A 14,068-nucleotide genomic window follows, 5' to 3' on the forward strand; every position below is an offset into this window, starting at 1 on the left:
TAGCAATTGAAATATCCTACAAAAGTACAATATTTCACTGATTTCAAATCCATAATAAGATGGGGAAATATTATCTCCTCCCCCCCCCCCCCCCCCCCCCCCTTTTTTTTTTTTAAATTAATGAATTAGTGAAACAGAAATAGCCTACCCCATATTGGCAAAGAAAGGCAGAATTGAAATGTGTTTTAGGCTATATGTTGGAAATGTTAAACAATATAGAGGACCAAAAATATCCCAGTGTTTAGTTTGGCTGATTATTTCCAAATGATTCCTTAAATTAAATTATTAAATTATGTTTTTATTTTATACCACAGAGTGTTTCTACATTGTGGGCTATCTTTTAATGTGTAGCTACATTGTATCACTCGAAGTGTCTAAGCAACAGTCAAAAATCTCAAATGCTGAATATTGATTACCAGCATGATCAATTTTCCTGCTCCAGCCTCCGCTCCAGCAGGCGGTTCCGTCGTTGTTTCTGTGGCCTGTTCAACACAAACCGACGACGAGGAAGAAACTCTCCGCCCTCCTCCACCAATCACTGGCCGCTGGGAGGAGGAACCGCCGGAGCCGACAGTTTTCTCTTTCTGTCCGCCGTCGGGTTGTAAATACCATGGGGTTGTAGTAGCATAGAGGGTTGTAGTAGCCGGGAATATTTAGCCTCCTTCCTTCACCCCGCAGCGTTTTACCGCAGCTTGAAAAACCGGACAGACCGCCGACTGTCTCTCTGTCTCTCTCCGTCTCTTCCTCCGCGGTTACTTCCCCGGTGTTCAGCCCGTGTTACCCACCGACCGGACCGGGGAGCGGCTGCAGAGATGTCGGACAACGGCGGCTCGGCTGTCGGCCTCCTGTCTTACGAGACGCTGGTTCACGCTGTGGCAGGTGCTTTGGTGAGCAGAGATACAAGAGGAGATGTGCTAAGTTCATGTTAAAACATGTGTCTGTCTGTGCCAGGAAGTTTAATGCTAGCACTGTGAAAACACATGGAGGTGCTGAACCTATTGGTCGACCCAAACAAAAATAATAAAACAAACAAACAAACTTTTGTCTTTCTCCAGGGGAGTGTGACAGCTATGAGCGTCTTCTTCCCTCTGGACACGGCCAAAAGCAGACTGCAGGGTGAGTTGGAGGAGGTCTTATCATCCTGTACAGAGGTGAGCTGATAGCAGCAGCAGCAGCAGCAGCTCCAAACAGGGATCACTGATCAGTTCAGTCAGTGTGAATGTGCACCAAGACATTATAAAGTCACCAGTAACTTCAGCTCAAAGGTGTAAAGGAGTCGTCCACTAATTTATTATTGCACTCTCTTAAAGATGAGTAACCCAGTTTGAAGCTGGGACATAAGAACAAACCACATTAGATAAAGCAGCTCAGGTCACGCCCATCTACACAAGGCCATGTGCATTTCATATACTACTGTCCTGGTAATCAATTAATTGTTTTATTTTAAACATTTCCTGGGTTCAGATTCTCAAAATGGAATATGTTATGGTTTTCCTGCCCCTTATTGTTTATTGCACAAATCAAGAAATTTGAGGACATCACCTTGGGATGTGAGAATTTCTTTTTAAGTGACACTTAATTAACCAAGGACAAACTGTATCAATTGAGAAAATATCAGTAAGATTGCAGCCATGATGTCTGACGTTTCTGTTGTCTTACTCGTTACTTCACTTTCTCAAGTCCCTCCTGCCTGGCTAACACCCATGTGCATCAGACTCCCTGACCTCAGGTTTTAACTGGGAGTTTCAGTTGTAAACTTAGCTGAACTTAGCTCGGATAACCCCGATGGCATTTCATCAGACTCTAGACTGTGCCTCAGTAAACATCGAAGCTGAGTGGTATTGTTTTGGTGGAGTGACCCTTAAACACTCAGACAAAATCATTCACTGACTTTTGTTTTTGTTTTGTTTTCAGTGGATGAGAAGCGAAAGTCGCGCTCCACCCCCGTCATCTTGGCTGAGATTGCAAAGGAAGAAGGCCTGTAAGTGGAGTTGTGTGCCACACACGTCTACCATGTCTATTGGTCTATCTATTACTTAGATGATAAACAATTAATTGGCAGAAGCTTTGTTACTACTAATCAAATTCTGTTTCCAGCTCCTCTTCTTCAAATGTATTTTTTTGACATGGTTATAGACAAGGGGATTAGTCAGGAAAACGATTAGCAGGTTCATCAATAAGCTGATGATAAGACATAATCAGACGCTCACTGTTTGAGTGACTCTCCACCGCTGCTCCCAGTCTGTCTCTGTACAGAGGCTGGTTTCCAGTCATCTCCAGTCTCTGCTGCTCCAACTTTGTCTACTTCTACACCTTCAACACACTGAAGAGGCTGGCGGCATCTGGTCCGGGCGAATCCAGACCCGGCAAAGACCTGCTCATGGGGGTTGTAGCAGGTAAACACTTGTGCAGTAAAAAATAATATTCATTGATGACTTTGTGAAAATAAGTACTGGGAAGTTTCCCCATGTTTTCATTCTCCTTGAGGCCTGAGCAAAGTTGAATGCATTCCCTAAGTTCCCACAGCAGCATTGTTTATGTTGTGAGGCTGCAGATAACAGTTTCTAATTTGTGATCAATTTGGCCATTATTTTTTTTAAAATTTGGGTGATAAGTCATTTGTTAAATAAATTATTTAAAAACTCAAGTGCACAAAAATCAAAGCTCCTCCTCCTGCAAAGATATGAAACCAAGAAAAGAGATAAATCTTCACATCACATATGCTTCAGCCAGAGAATTTTATTGAAAACTACTGTCAAAAAGGGAATTCATAAATAATACCAATCAATTATTTTGATCACCTTTTTATTGTGTTTGACAAATGGAATAATCATTTCAACTTGAATGTACGTCTATGTGGCTGCATTTCTTTGTGGCACCTGTACACCGATTAGGGATTATTGTGAAACCATTGACAGGAATGTGTATTGCTGTCAAATGATGACCCACCCTTTAAGACAAAAACAGCTTTTTGAAGAATGATTCAAGAAACCTGACGATCTCTGGTTCATGCAGGTGTGGTGAACGTGGTCCTGACCACTCCCATGTGGGTGGTCAACACGCGCCTGAAGCTGCAGGGGGCAAAGTTCAGGAACGAAGACATCCAGCAGACCCGGTACAGGGGCATATTTGGTGTGTGATATACACAGCGTACCTGTATTATAGTTTAAATGTTTTTGCTTCCTTGCGTTGTGTAAGTGTAAAACCCTGCTCTGTTTGTTTGTGTCTTTTCCCTCTCAGATGCTTTCTCACAGATCATAGCCAATGAGGGAGTGGGAACGCTGTGGAACGGCACTCTGCCCTCTCTCATCCTCGTCCTCAACCCGGCTGTTCAGTTCATGTTTTATGAGGCCATGAAGAGAAAGGCAGGCAAGGGCGGGAGGAAGGTGAGAGGACACAGAAGCGAGGCGTTGTCGGTTGAATACTCATCAAAGTTAATCTAAACTATCCTCTTTTTATTTCAACATTTTAACAAGACTGCTTCACAGGGAGTCTAATATAATATTTAACTGAACATGGCTACTTTTACAAGTTTTTTTTCCCATATCTTCAATTTCCATTGACTATTAATTGTAGAGGACAGTTGAATTTGCAGATAATGTCAATGTTATATAGCACACAATTCAACAACATTTTGCTGATCCAGTCTGTTTTTCTTACACGTGCTGTTTTTCATATGGTAAACCCACTGACCCAGATTTGGAAAAGTTCCTCCCTGCTCCGAAATTCACTGACACCTCATAGATTTTGCACCTGATTGATGGGAAAGTTTGTTTTCTGATAAAACGCTGCGGCAGTGTTGATTCATTATAATTGGCTGAGGGGGAACAGGCTGTAAATTCTGTCATTGTTTGTAATGAAGTAGAAGATAAAAGCAGAAAAACACGATGCTGGGTTTATCAGCAGAGATGTTCAATATGCTGATGGAAGCAAACAGGCGAAATGTGACTCCCAAAACAGTTTATGGTACATTTCATATGACGAGCATAAACTCAATGTGCTTCAGGATAAAAACAAGATGGCAATACAGGTAAAGTGCATATTAAAACAAAAGCCACTATGTGTTAAAAAGAAAAGAAGCACGTGTTCTTATGTACAGGGTGATTTTTATTTTACTTTTTCAATATAAAAACTCTTTGTTTGTGTTTGGACAAATACCAGCAGCACACAGTGTCCACTGAAAAGTGCACTCTGCTGTTGTCACGTTGTGCACTTCAAGCAGAAATTGGATCTTAATTTCATAGCTTGAGAGCTGTGATCATGGCTCAGGGATGTTGCCACTTCAAGTGTGAAAAATTAATTAATTTGCCTCGTCATGACCCATTTCATGTTTTGATATCATATTTGTGCTGTAACTTGCATGGAGCAAACAGCACAGAGCTACTTAACTGATTATTGAAAACAGTGTTCATTAACTCCTTGTCTCCTACCACAGATATCCTCAGCAGAGATCTTTCTCATTGGAGCCATTGCAAAGGCCATTGCTACCACTGCGACATATCCTCTTATGACAGTTCAGGCCATCCTGAGGGTAAATACTATCTCATATCAAAGTCCACTTTTGGTTGTTTACTCTCCCAGTAGGTCTCAAATAGTAGCCACTGCTGCTGATGTTCTGTTATATTACGTTCTTATACATAAAAATCAAATAAAAGACCACAAACAGTGAATACAGACCCGGACAGCGTACACCTCTATGCCACAGATGGCTGTTTGTTGTTCAAAAGCTGTCAAAAAAAATAAAATAAAGCAACACATCAATGAGCCACACTGATGTTTTGGGTGACATGATGATGTGTATAGAAACTGTAGAGTAAAAACTCAGCTGGTTCAGTTGCCAAGCAACAGGTCTGGTCCTAGTGATTTGTGAACATGCAGCACTGTATTCCTCTCCTTTCCTATTAATACAATCATGTATTATGTGTGTTAATCTCCAATTAAAGTAGTCCCCAAGGTATGCCAAGCTTAGTTCTTCAGCACTCAGCTGTTTAAAGAAGGTATTTAGCCCTTTTTGGAAATGAAACCATTTATTTGTGACCTGTTGTTAAAGATTTATACCAGGATATTTGGTTTTGAGAGCCATCATTAGTTATAGTTGTCTCATGGGATTTGTTAACAATACCAAAATGAGAAAGCCATTTTCCAGATTTGTTTTGACAGTATAATGTATATAAAACATATCTGGCAAGAGGAGAAATAAAACATTGTCATAAGTGTCAAAGGTAAAAATATAGAATATGTGTTAAAAAAAAGAAAGACACAAGTCAATGTTACAACTCATAAATCATAAGATATATACTCAAATATACCCATACCTATACATGTATGCAGATACAATGTTTATAAAAGTTAAACCTTTTTTTTTTATTATTGTGAGAACATGGTGTTTTGTTCAAACCCCAAGGAGCTGAGCAAGAATCCCTAGATAGAGTCGTCAGTTCTTTAACAGGATTCACAATAAGTAAAGAAATTCATATCAAGTGTCATTGACATACGATAACCTGTCATGTGCTCTCTCATCAGTTTGGTCAGTACAAAGGTGACGGCAAGGGCGGCGTCATTGGAAGCCTCTCGAACATTTTCTCCCTGCTCATGGACAGAATCAAGTGAGAACAGCTACAAATATAACCAGTGAATGTATTAAAATAGATGGTCATAAATATGCCATTTATGTTTACATGTTTGCTCTATTTCTTTCTTTTTTCTTTTACAGAAAAAATGGTGCGTTGGGTTTGTACAAGGGCCTGGAGGCCAAGCTGCTACAGACTGTCCTGACAGCTGCCCTCATGTTTGTCGTGTACGAGAAGATCACCGCCGCTACCTTCAGAGTCATGGGCCTGAACAAGAAACTGAAGCAGTGAACACACAACTGCGTCAGTACATCGCAGCATTAATACACCTGTTGTTGGTAGGCTTTGCCAGACAGTTAGTCACATAAAATGTAACAAGCAATGGGATTGATGCCTTAAAGGTCATAGATTCCCACACTGGCCCAAAACATGGAGAAGTTGATGTAATACTTAATGATAATGATGCTCTGTTTTAACCTTTAACCTTTAACCCTTTGTCTTATCTACCAGTAAAAGTGAATCTCTCTCGACATGGCAAAGAAAATGAATGGTGAAAAATGCAAATAAGTTTGAATGTAAGGATGTATTCATCCTGATTTGGCCTGACTGCTGTGTTCACCGACCCTTCTGAGACAAGCTGCTTGTTGAACAGAGCTGAAGCGGCACCGGTCTTAATCAAAGGAACCACTCGATGGCAAAGCTAATTAGAGCGTGTTTTCATTTGCAAAGACAAATGTCATCACTATTCAGAGAGATTCACTCGCCTATGAGAAATTAAAATGAAGCCAATGAAAACAAATATGCATATTTCCCAGAACGTCAAAACCTTATCTGTAACATCAGGTGTTTGCTGCAACTGACACCATTAAGGCCTCTCACTCATGTGTTGCCTTGATTTAAGCCACTGGACCATTCCTCACACACTCCGTCTTATGTGTAACAGTGAGATTCACTAAGATTGATGATATGCAACATGGAAATGTTTTTGAATTTCCTATCAGAAGATGCACAAGATGGCATTATCACAAGTAAATGAGCAGTAATAACAGTTATGAACGGCAGAGCTCCGGTTCATATTTATGGATTTGTGTGTAAGATCTCTGCACACATGTTTTCATCTTAGGCAGGTTTTAATTTTTAAAATGATAATATATTAAGATGAATTTAATATAAAAAGGAATGGGTAATTAGCCTTCGATGAGAGTTTGGAAGTAACGGTTACAAGAGTAAAAATACTGCAGTAAGTGCCTCTGAAATATATCACAGAGTAACTGTAACTATGACCTCATGCAGGTGCTGTGATAACTGGTGATGAATTAACCAAACCATGACACACTGAGCTCTCCAGCTACAGTCTCTTAACATTTTGTCCTGCAGGTGTCTTCCACTGTTTATCTGTGTCTTCTGGTAGTGAAGGGTAGTCGGGGTTTGCAGTAATTTACACTGTGTGTCACAAGGCTCTACTTGTGAGTTTGTTGTTGATGTTGCTGTTTTGAAATGTCATGACATAATGTTGACTGGTCGGTGTGCACCGATTGCCAGTGGTGTAGCCTAGTTGCAAGTTGCACAATCAATTTACCAAAAACTACAAATGGCACTTTGACCAGATTTGAGCTTGCTTTTCATCATGCCGGCTCAGTCGTAACTTGAACCTGGTCTCATACCTTATTGCTGACTCATGAACCTGCTGTTAGTAAATGTGGCATTTTGTTGAGTCAGAGGTGCACTTGAACACTGCAAGTCTAAGATTAGTCATCAGGGTTCCTGCTTTGATGTAAAAGATACAAAGATGATGGCTAAATGTTAGTATAGCAGAAAGCTCAGAGTAAACATAGTGACATTAGGTTAGGTGAGGCAGGATGATGCGTGAGCTTTAATAATGAAGAAATCCAAATCTGGTTAAAGTGTGGAGTAAAAAAAAAAAAAAAGCAAAGCTGGTGACACATTTGTACAATTGTGACTAAACTACACCACAGATATAAATTACTGTATTCTTTGTATTCTTTCCTGTGTTTTTCTAGTGGCATCTGGTTTTCTATCACAATGGACTTCATGTCACTGAAATGTTTTGTCTTAACAGTTTACATGGACATTTTTTGTAACTGCTGATGCAATACATACTTGAAGTATTCATTCATTTACATCATTTTTTAAATGTTCTTTTCTAATTGTGTTTACATTAAAATACCACTGTTTTGGGGATTTCAATTATTGTCATAACTGGAGAATAATAAAGTTTGAGACACAATGTCAGCAATGCCGTCTGTAATTTATTTAAAATAACCACATGTCACATTAAAACAAACATAACTTAGTTTCTATGAATGAAGAAATAAAAAACTTTAAATCCCTCCATAGAGTCATGGAGTTGTCCTCACACCACTGGAGGTCACATACAGTATATCAACACCTGCAGTTGATCAGTTGTTGTAAATTAGGACTAACGGTGCGAGTCCGGACTACTGGTCATCTCCTGGACAAACCAGTGTGGCAGGAATGAATACTGGGAGTCCCTGTGGATGGAGAAGGTCACATCTCTGCGGGGCTCCCAGGAGAACAGGTAAACCACACTGGAATGGAAACAATAATGTTGTATTAACAGCAAAAAAGTACAAAAAACACAAGCAACTTGTAACTGAAGAAGTTCGGTCTTGTCTGTATGATGGTTACTCACCTAGGGTTGTCTTCAGTAGCCACATGCTTCACAAAGGACAAGAAATCACAGCAGAAGTTCATACAGACTGTTGGCTTCCAGCAGTTGTATTCATTCTGTTCAGAGAGAAAATCGAAGACAGTTTGAAGACTACAGGTCGACAGGACTGTAAGCTCAGTCGTACTCGAAGCTAAATCACCAAAGTGAGAAGAATTAATCTTCTGGGCACAGAAAATAATCATGGTAATCCAACGTTTACTGACATTTCTGTCTGGACCAAAGTGGTGGTGTGATTATATATATATATTTTTTAAAAGAACTACTCAATACCTTTATGAGATGTGAAATCTTCGAGATATGAAAAGTCTCCACAGAAACAACTACTCCTTCATGATCCCGGAAACCTGCTACGACGCGAGGGACTCCAGGAAGGAACGACTGGGCCCACCACTTCAACAGTTTGAATCTGTGGAACCACAATGATGAAACTAAAAAATAGCAATAAAGTGTATATCTAACATCAATTAGATAACAGACAACATGCTGGGTGTCATCGTCCACCTGTGTAGGTTGCTCCTCTGTTTTGGCGTACAGATCTCTGCAGAGGTCTTCAGCTCGACGTAGCAGGCTGGAGGAGCAGGAGCACTAGCATCTTTATCCCGACAGTCCACCTCTCCGGAGAACAGAAGTCTGTGATCTGCAAGCCGAGTCTGCACCACAGTGCAAAAGGCCTCATTAGTGTTGACAACCCCGCTTGGGTCAGGTACACTGTGGATGTCATCTACAAGGGTGGATAAAGACCAAGTGTTAGTTATCAATCACATTACCAAAACACTGCAATTTTTATTTTTGGATATTGTTAAAAACATGACCTTGGTCAAACATCAGATGGAAAGTCACAATTATGAGATAATGTCTAATTCTGACTAACTATCATGAATAAATAAATTATTCTCTACTACATAAACTTTAGTACCTGCGCATGTGTATTGCTCGAACTTGTACCCCCAGTACATCATCTCTTCATGCTTCTCAGTGCGGTTCTCTCGATCTCTGCGAGCAGCTTCGGTCTCCACTTCACTGATGTAAAGTGTGCCTCTGAACCTGGTGACTGCCAGCAACCAGCCCTCGCGTGTCTCATAGGGAGTGGTGAGCAGCTTGGTCAGATGACCCCGCCATGTCACAAAGTCGACATCTATAGCACTGAGGAGGGCAGCAGGTGATCAGACAAAATACTTCCAACAGGTATCCACAACTGTGATTACAAGACTATAGATCACACAGTAGCATCTGATTGTCTCTGTGTACACTCACCGTGATGAGGCCGTGGCCTCCTTTGAGTCAATCTTTGCTCTATTGGCTACGACCCAGCGCAGCATGTGGTCCAGCTTCTCCTTCACACCGTCATCTCTCTTTACAAAGCGATCCTTGTATCCATCCCTCAGGTCAAAATTAGGACTTCTGTCAGGTTCTACGTAGTATCTCATCTGCCTGCCGTCATTGAAGAACCTACGCTCAGAGTCAAGGGAGAAACATCCTACTTCAACAGGCTGTTTGTACACAGGAAAGTCTCTTTCATAGAGTTCCCTTCTGGTGCTCAAACCCCGAGAGCTGAGTGGGTTTTGCCGGGGAGCTGACTCAGATTGATGCTGCTGCTGTTGCTGCTGCTGCTGCTGGTGACTTGGTCTGGAGCGTTTGGTCTCACACTGATTTCTTTCACTGTCATCTCTTTCTCTTCTGTATGCTGACTGATGGTTGTGGGAGCTGGATAAGCGATTGTGGGATCTGTGGCGGTCCATAGCTGCCTGATAGAGAGAAGAGCAATGAAACAAACTGATGATAGTATTGAATTGTCAAATGTTAGTGACAGTTTTGCTTTATAGTATCTAGCGCTTACAGTACACTATAGTATTGTTCAGTCTAGTAACTTGTGTTGTTTACTATGATTATGTCGTTGTGCTGCATTTAGCTGCTTATATTTTCCTGGGTAGGCTAAATAAAGTTGAACTTAAAATCCATCGCAAATCAAGTCCATTGTAATCAAACCGATCGCTGCATTCCAATTAGTGTTTTATGTGACTGTTTACAAGTACATAGTGTATTTTTTGTGTGTATTGTATGGCGTGCCCGCATAGAGTAAACATGCATGCTTTATTAACGTGCATGTATTTTAATGTATAAAATGTTTTATGTCTAAAAACTAAAGGTAAATCAAGGAAAACGTACCTTGGTCAGAATACACAACAGAGACAGCTAAGCTAACGCAAAGTTTCTCTGCATGCTAAGTCAGTTAAAATAATAAACAGAACTTCGTGTGTAAACGGCTACGATATTTTTCAGCATCTTCTCTGATAAATACAAAAAGTGACAGCGAGCGAGAGAAAAACACATAAATACTGCACAATCTATGGTTGTAGCATGGATAGGTTGTAGGCTACTAGCTGGCTAGCTATCTAGCATCATAAACTAATGCTGCGTTCGAGACCACTCGGAACTCGGGATCTTCTTCTTTTTTTTTTTTTTTCTTTTTTTTTCTTCTTTTTTTTTTTTTTCCATTGACGGTGTTTGTCTTTTTTGTTTGTTTGTTTGTTTGTTTTTTAATTGATGGTGTGGTTTTGCGCGGGTGCACATTATTGTGTGACGTCTGACAACTGATTCAAAAAGTGGAGGTAGATTTTTCCCGAGTGGGAGCGCTGACCTGAGGTGGCGTTCATTGCACTTTTTTCAAGGAGGAGGTGGGGAAATTTCCAGTTCCGAGTTGTCGCGAACGCAGCACAACTATAAACATCAAACTGTTTCCGGGTGCAGGTTAACATCCAGTCCGCCCGGTGGTAGCAGAGGTACTTCCTACAAATATAGGCGATATATAATTTTGAAATTTGTTCGTTCGGACGGGCAGTGCTCGTTGTGTGTCGTTGAATTGAGACACAACGATGTGGATACTAACATTAGTGTTATTAGTAACTTAGCTAACAGACAAGAGTTTTAAGCCAGTTTCGCTGCTGCGGTATCTGCTCGTTGTTTGGTGAACGAGTAACGGAGCGTTACTTAGCAGTTAGCAGCACGAGCTCGGCTAACAAGAAAAGACAAAAGTGCCCGGTGGGTCCTGTCGAGTTGTTTACACTGACAACATATGTTTCCCAAGTTAATATGAGAGACTGGCATTATTATCAGACCTATAATCTGCGTTAGAAACGTGAACTAGTGGGGAACTAACGTTAATGTGTTAAAGTTACATTTTAATCGGGCCACGAGTCTTTCTAGACAAGGAGTGGCCGTTAGTTTACCGTTTTATTACTGGTGTCGCTATATCACGTTTAATTCATCAAAAGTTGACAGGACAGGGAGTGTAGTATTATACACAACTATTTGTTATGTTTGTGGAAAACGTGGATTCTGTGTGGTGTTAGTTTGATCAGCTGATTGATAGTAATGATTTCTGTGACATAATTTCTCCCCCCCCCCCCCCCCAGGTATGAACAGGAAACGGGCTCTGATTTCGGACACATTCAAGGTGAAGAAGCGACGATGCGGCCCAGAGAAGTTTGGAGCTGTTCGAGATGAAAATGGTAGGTGGCGGTGCCGATGGGGCTGCAGTTTCATACACAATTTAAGGAGTATTTATATCCTTTACTAACTTCCCATTCATATGCTCATCTCAAAGGGCCAGCTGACATCAGAGCGACCCTTGAGTACCTCATGACGCTGTTTCCCAGGAAGCTCTTCAATGATGCCTTGCCTCAAATTGTGCTCAAGCACCAGCTCTACAGTATACACAATGATAAGACTTTAGTGGACAAGGAAGTGGTAAGTTTGCTCTTTTGTGTGAGTAAATGTCACGTTTATCTATGAAAATATGAAAACACCACCACCCACAGCTTCTTCCATCCTTGTGGTTCACAGAATAAACTTCGAGAACAAGCAGAACTGCTCATGTTCCAGCTTGGGTTTGACGCCGAAGCCTTTGGGCTGATTTTCACTTCAGACTACAAGGCCAAAGTGCTGGCAGAACAGGAGGGCAAAGTGACACGGGCAACAGTGGAGAAGTTCCTGGAGAAAGTTTTGACTTCCTCTTGCACGGATCTGAGCTTCAGCAAAGACAAAATGCTGCGGGAGTTCCTCTTTACAGACTCGGAAATAACGTACGGAAGATCCCTCTCTGTTTCTTTTCATGCAATCCTTGTCAGACATGGTTACAAAAAAATATTCATTCAACAATTACTCATCTTGTGAGGAATTTCACTCTGAGATGTATTCAAATATTTGAAATGTTTTCTAACTTGAAAATTTCCCTTCAACATCTAATCTATTACCCTTCGGGCAATGGGAATAAAGTTACTCAAGTTTATGTATCTGCAACTTTGCACAAAGAAAACTTTTGTAAGTGACTTGTGCCAAAATCTGAGACTGAGACCTCACACTTGTCTTAACCATTTTCAAAGATCAGCACATGCTTTTTTTTTTCACCACCCAGGGGACTGGTGAAGTCAGGGGTCCTGACTGTGAGGGACGCAGGCAGCTGGTGGCTCTCCATTCCCAACTCTGGCAAATTCACCAAGTACTTTATACAGGGTGGGTGTCTGAGACAGTGTCAACAAAACTTAACCCCAATGATGTCACCTTCTCCTTTTTACAAGATTCTCAACAGTGCCGTGCTAATTGTTTGAGTGTTTGTTTCTGACCATCTTGCTGTTTTCCCTGCTAGGTCGTAAAGCTGTGCTTGGCATGGTGAAGAAGTCCAAATATAGTGAAGTCCTAAAGTCAGAGTTGGAGGAGCGGCGAACAAACTCACAAGTTAAATTCCACATGAAGTATCACATCCACGACATTGTTGGTGCGGAGCTCGTAGAAAGGTATATTTGTTTATTTGTTTGTACCAGATGGATGCTAATAATTCTGAAAAGTGTTGAGTTTCAACTGGATGTTTTCTAGTAGGTCATAGTTAACCCATCTGTCAAATGAGAAGGCCAGGTACTTTGTGCAGCTGCTCTCAGATTTATGATCTTCACAGCTCAGTAATTGAAGGGTTTTTCTGTTACATGCTTGGGCAGCCCATGAGATAGGTGCTAGCCCTCAGGTTTTAAATAATGTCCATGGGGCGGTGTGTGTGGCGCGGTGGTTGAGGCGGCCGCCCCATGTGGAGGCTGCAGTCCTCGGCGCAGGCGTCCCCGGTTCGATTCCCGCGTCGGGCGGACCTTTCCTGCATGTCATTCCCCCTCTCTCTGCCTCCCCCTTTCCTGTCTATCTCACTATGTGCTGTCAAAATGGAGGCAAAAACGCTTTAAATAATGTCCATGTGGTTATTGTTGAAACCTTCAAAAAGAACCAGCTCAATACTCTCACTCAGAAAATGATTTATGACAAGTAAAAAACACACCTACAATTGCTTTAATCGGCTATTTTTAACTTCTATTTACTGGTGACCAATTTGACACATTTGTATGGGGTACTTGGAGAATTTTATATTGTTACATCCTAATTTACTGAATAGACTTTGTTTTCTTTCTTTCTAGCATACCTACAACTTCAGGGACATTGTTGCGATTTGTGGATTCCTGAGACACTGCGACAAGACTGATGGACATTGAGTTTAAATCAACGAGTAACTGAAGATGTGAAAATGCACAAGATGAACAAAGCTTTGTGAAAAGTGTTTGTATGAGGACGATATGTGAATTCATTTAAGATTTCAGATTTCGGTTCTGTGCCATATCGATTGTAAAAAACCTTGTGGGTTTATGAATTGTCAATTATGTTGACACAGTATAGTCAGGTTTTGACTTATATTGTAATAAAAATGATATGACATGTGTCTTTCTCATGTGAGCGTTACTGCATGTACACC

General features: G+C 41.0%; 3 protein-coding genes across 5 annotated transcripts; 2 read left to right on the top strand and 1 right to left on the bottom strand.

The window, feature by feature from the left end:
- Positions 1-586: 586 nt before the first annotated feature.
- Positions 587-7,788, top strand: slc25a17l (solute carrier family 25 member 17-like). Its single transcript, XM_083977078.1, has 10 exons — positions 587-887; positions 1,056-1,116; positions 1,915-1,981; positions 2,242-2,396; positions 3,016-3,132; positions 3,241-3,386; positions 4,436-4,531; positions 5,524-5,606; positions 5,714-6,170; positions 6,252-7,788. Exons 1-9 carry the CDS (start codon positions 813-815, stop codon positions 5,859-5,861), a joined length of 948 nt encoding a protein of 315 aa, XP_083833204.1. The 5' UTR covers positions 587-812; the 3' UTR covers positions 5,862-6,170; positions 6,252-7,788.
- A 183-nt stretch (positions 7,789-7,971) lies between these two features.
- dxo (decapping exoribonuclease) lies at positions 7,972-10,662 on the bottom strand. 2 transcript variants are annotated; one of them, XM_083977077.1, is made up of 7 exons: positions 10,450-10,662; positions 9,538-10,028; positions 9,200-9,426; positions 8,785-9,004; positions 8,554-8,689; positions 8,245-8,339; positions 7,972-8,140 (listed from the first exon to the last, which is right to left on the bottom strand). In XM_083977077.1, the coding sequence occupies exons 2-7, from the start codon at positions 10,020-10,022 to the stop codon at positions 8,011-8,013; spliced, it is 1,293 nt and encodes a 430-aa protein (XP_083833203.1). In that variant the 5' UTR covers positions 10,023-10,028; positions 10,450-10,662; the 3' UTR covers positions 7,972-8,010. The 2 variants fall into 2 exon arrangements, with proteins under 2 accessions (XP_083833203.1, XP_083833202.1); XM_083977076.1 differs by having other exon boundaries at positions 9,538-10,024; positions 10,446-10,662.
- A 390-nt stretch (positions 10,663-11,052) lies between these two features.
- LOC310990046 (inactive serine/threonine-protein kinase 19-like) lies at positions 11,053-13,991 on the top strand. 2 transcript variants are annotated; one of them, XM_083977269.1, is made up of 7 exons: positions 11,053-11,063; positions 11,697-11,792; positions 11,888-12,030; positions 12,127-12,365; positions 12,698-12,795; positions 12,929-13,076; positions 13,737-13,991. In XM_083977269.1, exons 2-7 carry the CDS (start codon positions 11,699-11,701, stop codon positions 13,780-13,782), a joined length of 768 nt encoding a protein of 255 aa, XP_083833395.1. In that variant the 5' UTR covers positions 11,053-11,063; positions 11,697-11,698; the 3' UTR covers positions 13,783-13,991. The 2 variants fall into 2 exon arrangements, with proteins under 2 accessions (XP_083833395.1, XP_083833394.1); XM_083977268.1 differs by lacking the exon at positions 11,053-11,063 and adding an exon at positions 11,087-11,322.
- Positions 13,992-14,068: the final 77 nt, after the last annotated feature.

This window comes from Trachurus trachurus, assembly GCF_905171665.1.
Source record: "Trachurus trachurus genome assembly, chromosome: 8".
NCBI classification, from domain to species: Eukaryota; Metazoa; Chordata; class Actinopteri; order Carangiformes; family Carangidae; genus Trachurus; species Trachurus trachurus.

Bases quoted from the DNA above. Each gene is read 5' to 3' on its own strand.
- dxo (XM_083977077.1), bottom strand. From the start codon at position 10,022: ATGGACCGCCACAGATCCCACAATCGCTTATCCAGCTCCCACAACCAT. The intron at 9,427-9,537 runs GTGAGTGTACAC...TGCCCTCCTCAG, and splicing joins GAGGCCACGGCCTCATCACG to TGCTATAGATGTCGACTTTG. The intron at 8,690-8,784 runs GTGGACGATGAC...GTGGTTCCACAG, and splicing joins CAGAGGAGCAACCTACACAG to ATTCAAACTGTTGAAGTGGT.
- LOC310990046 (XM_083977269.1), top strand. From the start codon at position 11,699: ATGAACAGGAAACGGGCTCTGATTTCGGACACATTCAAGGTGAAGAAG. The intron at 11,793-11,887 runs GTAGGTGGCGGT...CTCATCTCAAAG, and splicing joins AGCTGTTCGAGATGAAAATG to GGCCAGCTGACATCAGAGCG. The intron at 12,366-12,697 runs GTACGGAAGATC...TTCACCACCCAG, and splicing joins TTTACAGACTCGGAAATAAC to GGGACTGGTGAAGTCAGGGG.
- slc25a17l (XM_083977078.1), top strand. From the start codon at position 813: ATGTCGGACAACGGCGGCTCGGCTGTCGGCCTCCTGTCTTACGAGACG. The intron at 888-1,055 runs GTGAGCAGAGAT...GTCTTTCTCCAG, and splicing joins ACGCTGTGGCAGGTGCTTTG to GGGAGTGTGACAGCTATGAG. The intron at 3,387-4,435 runs GTGAGAGGACAC...CTCCTACCACAG, and splicing joins CAGGCAAGGGCGGGAGGAAG to ATATCCTCAGCAGAGATCTT.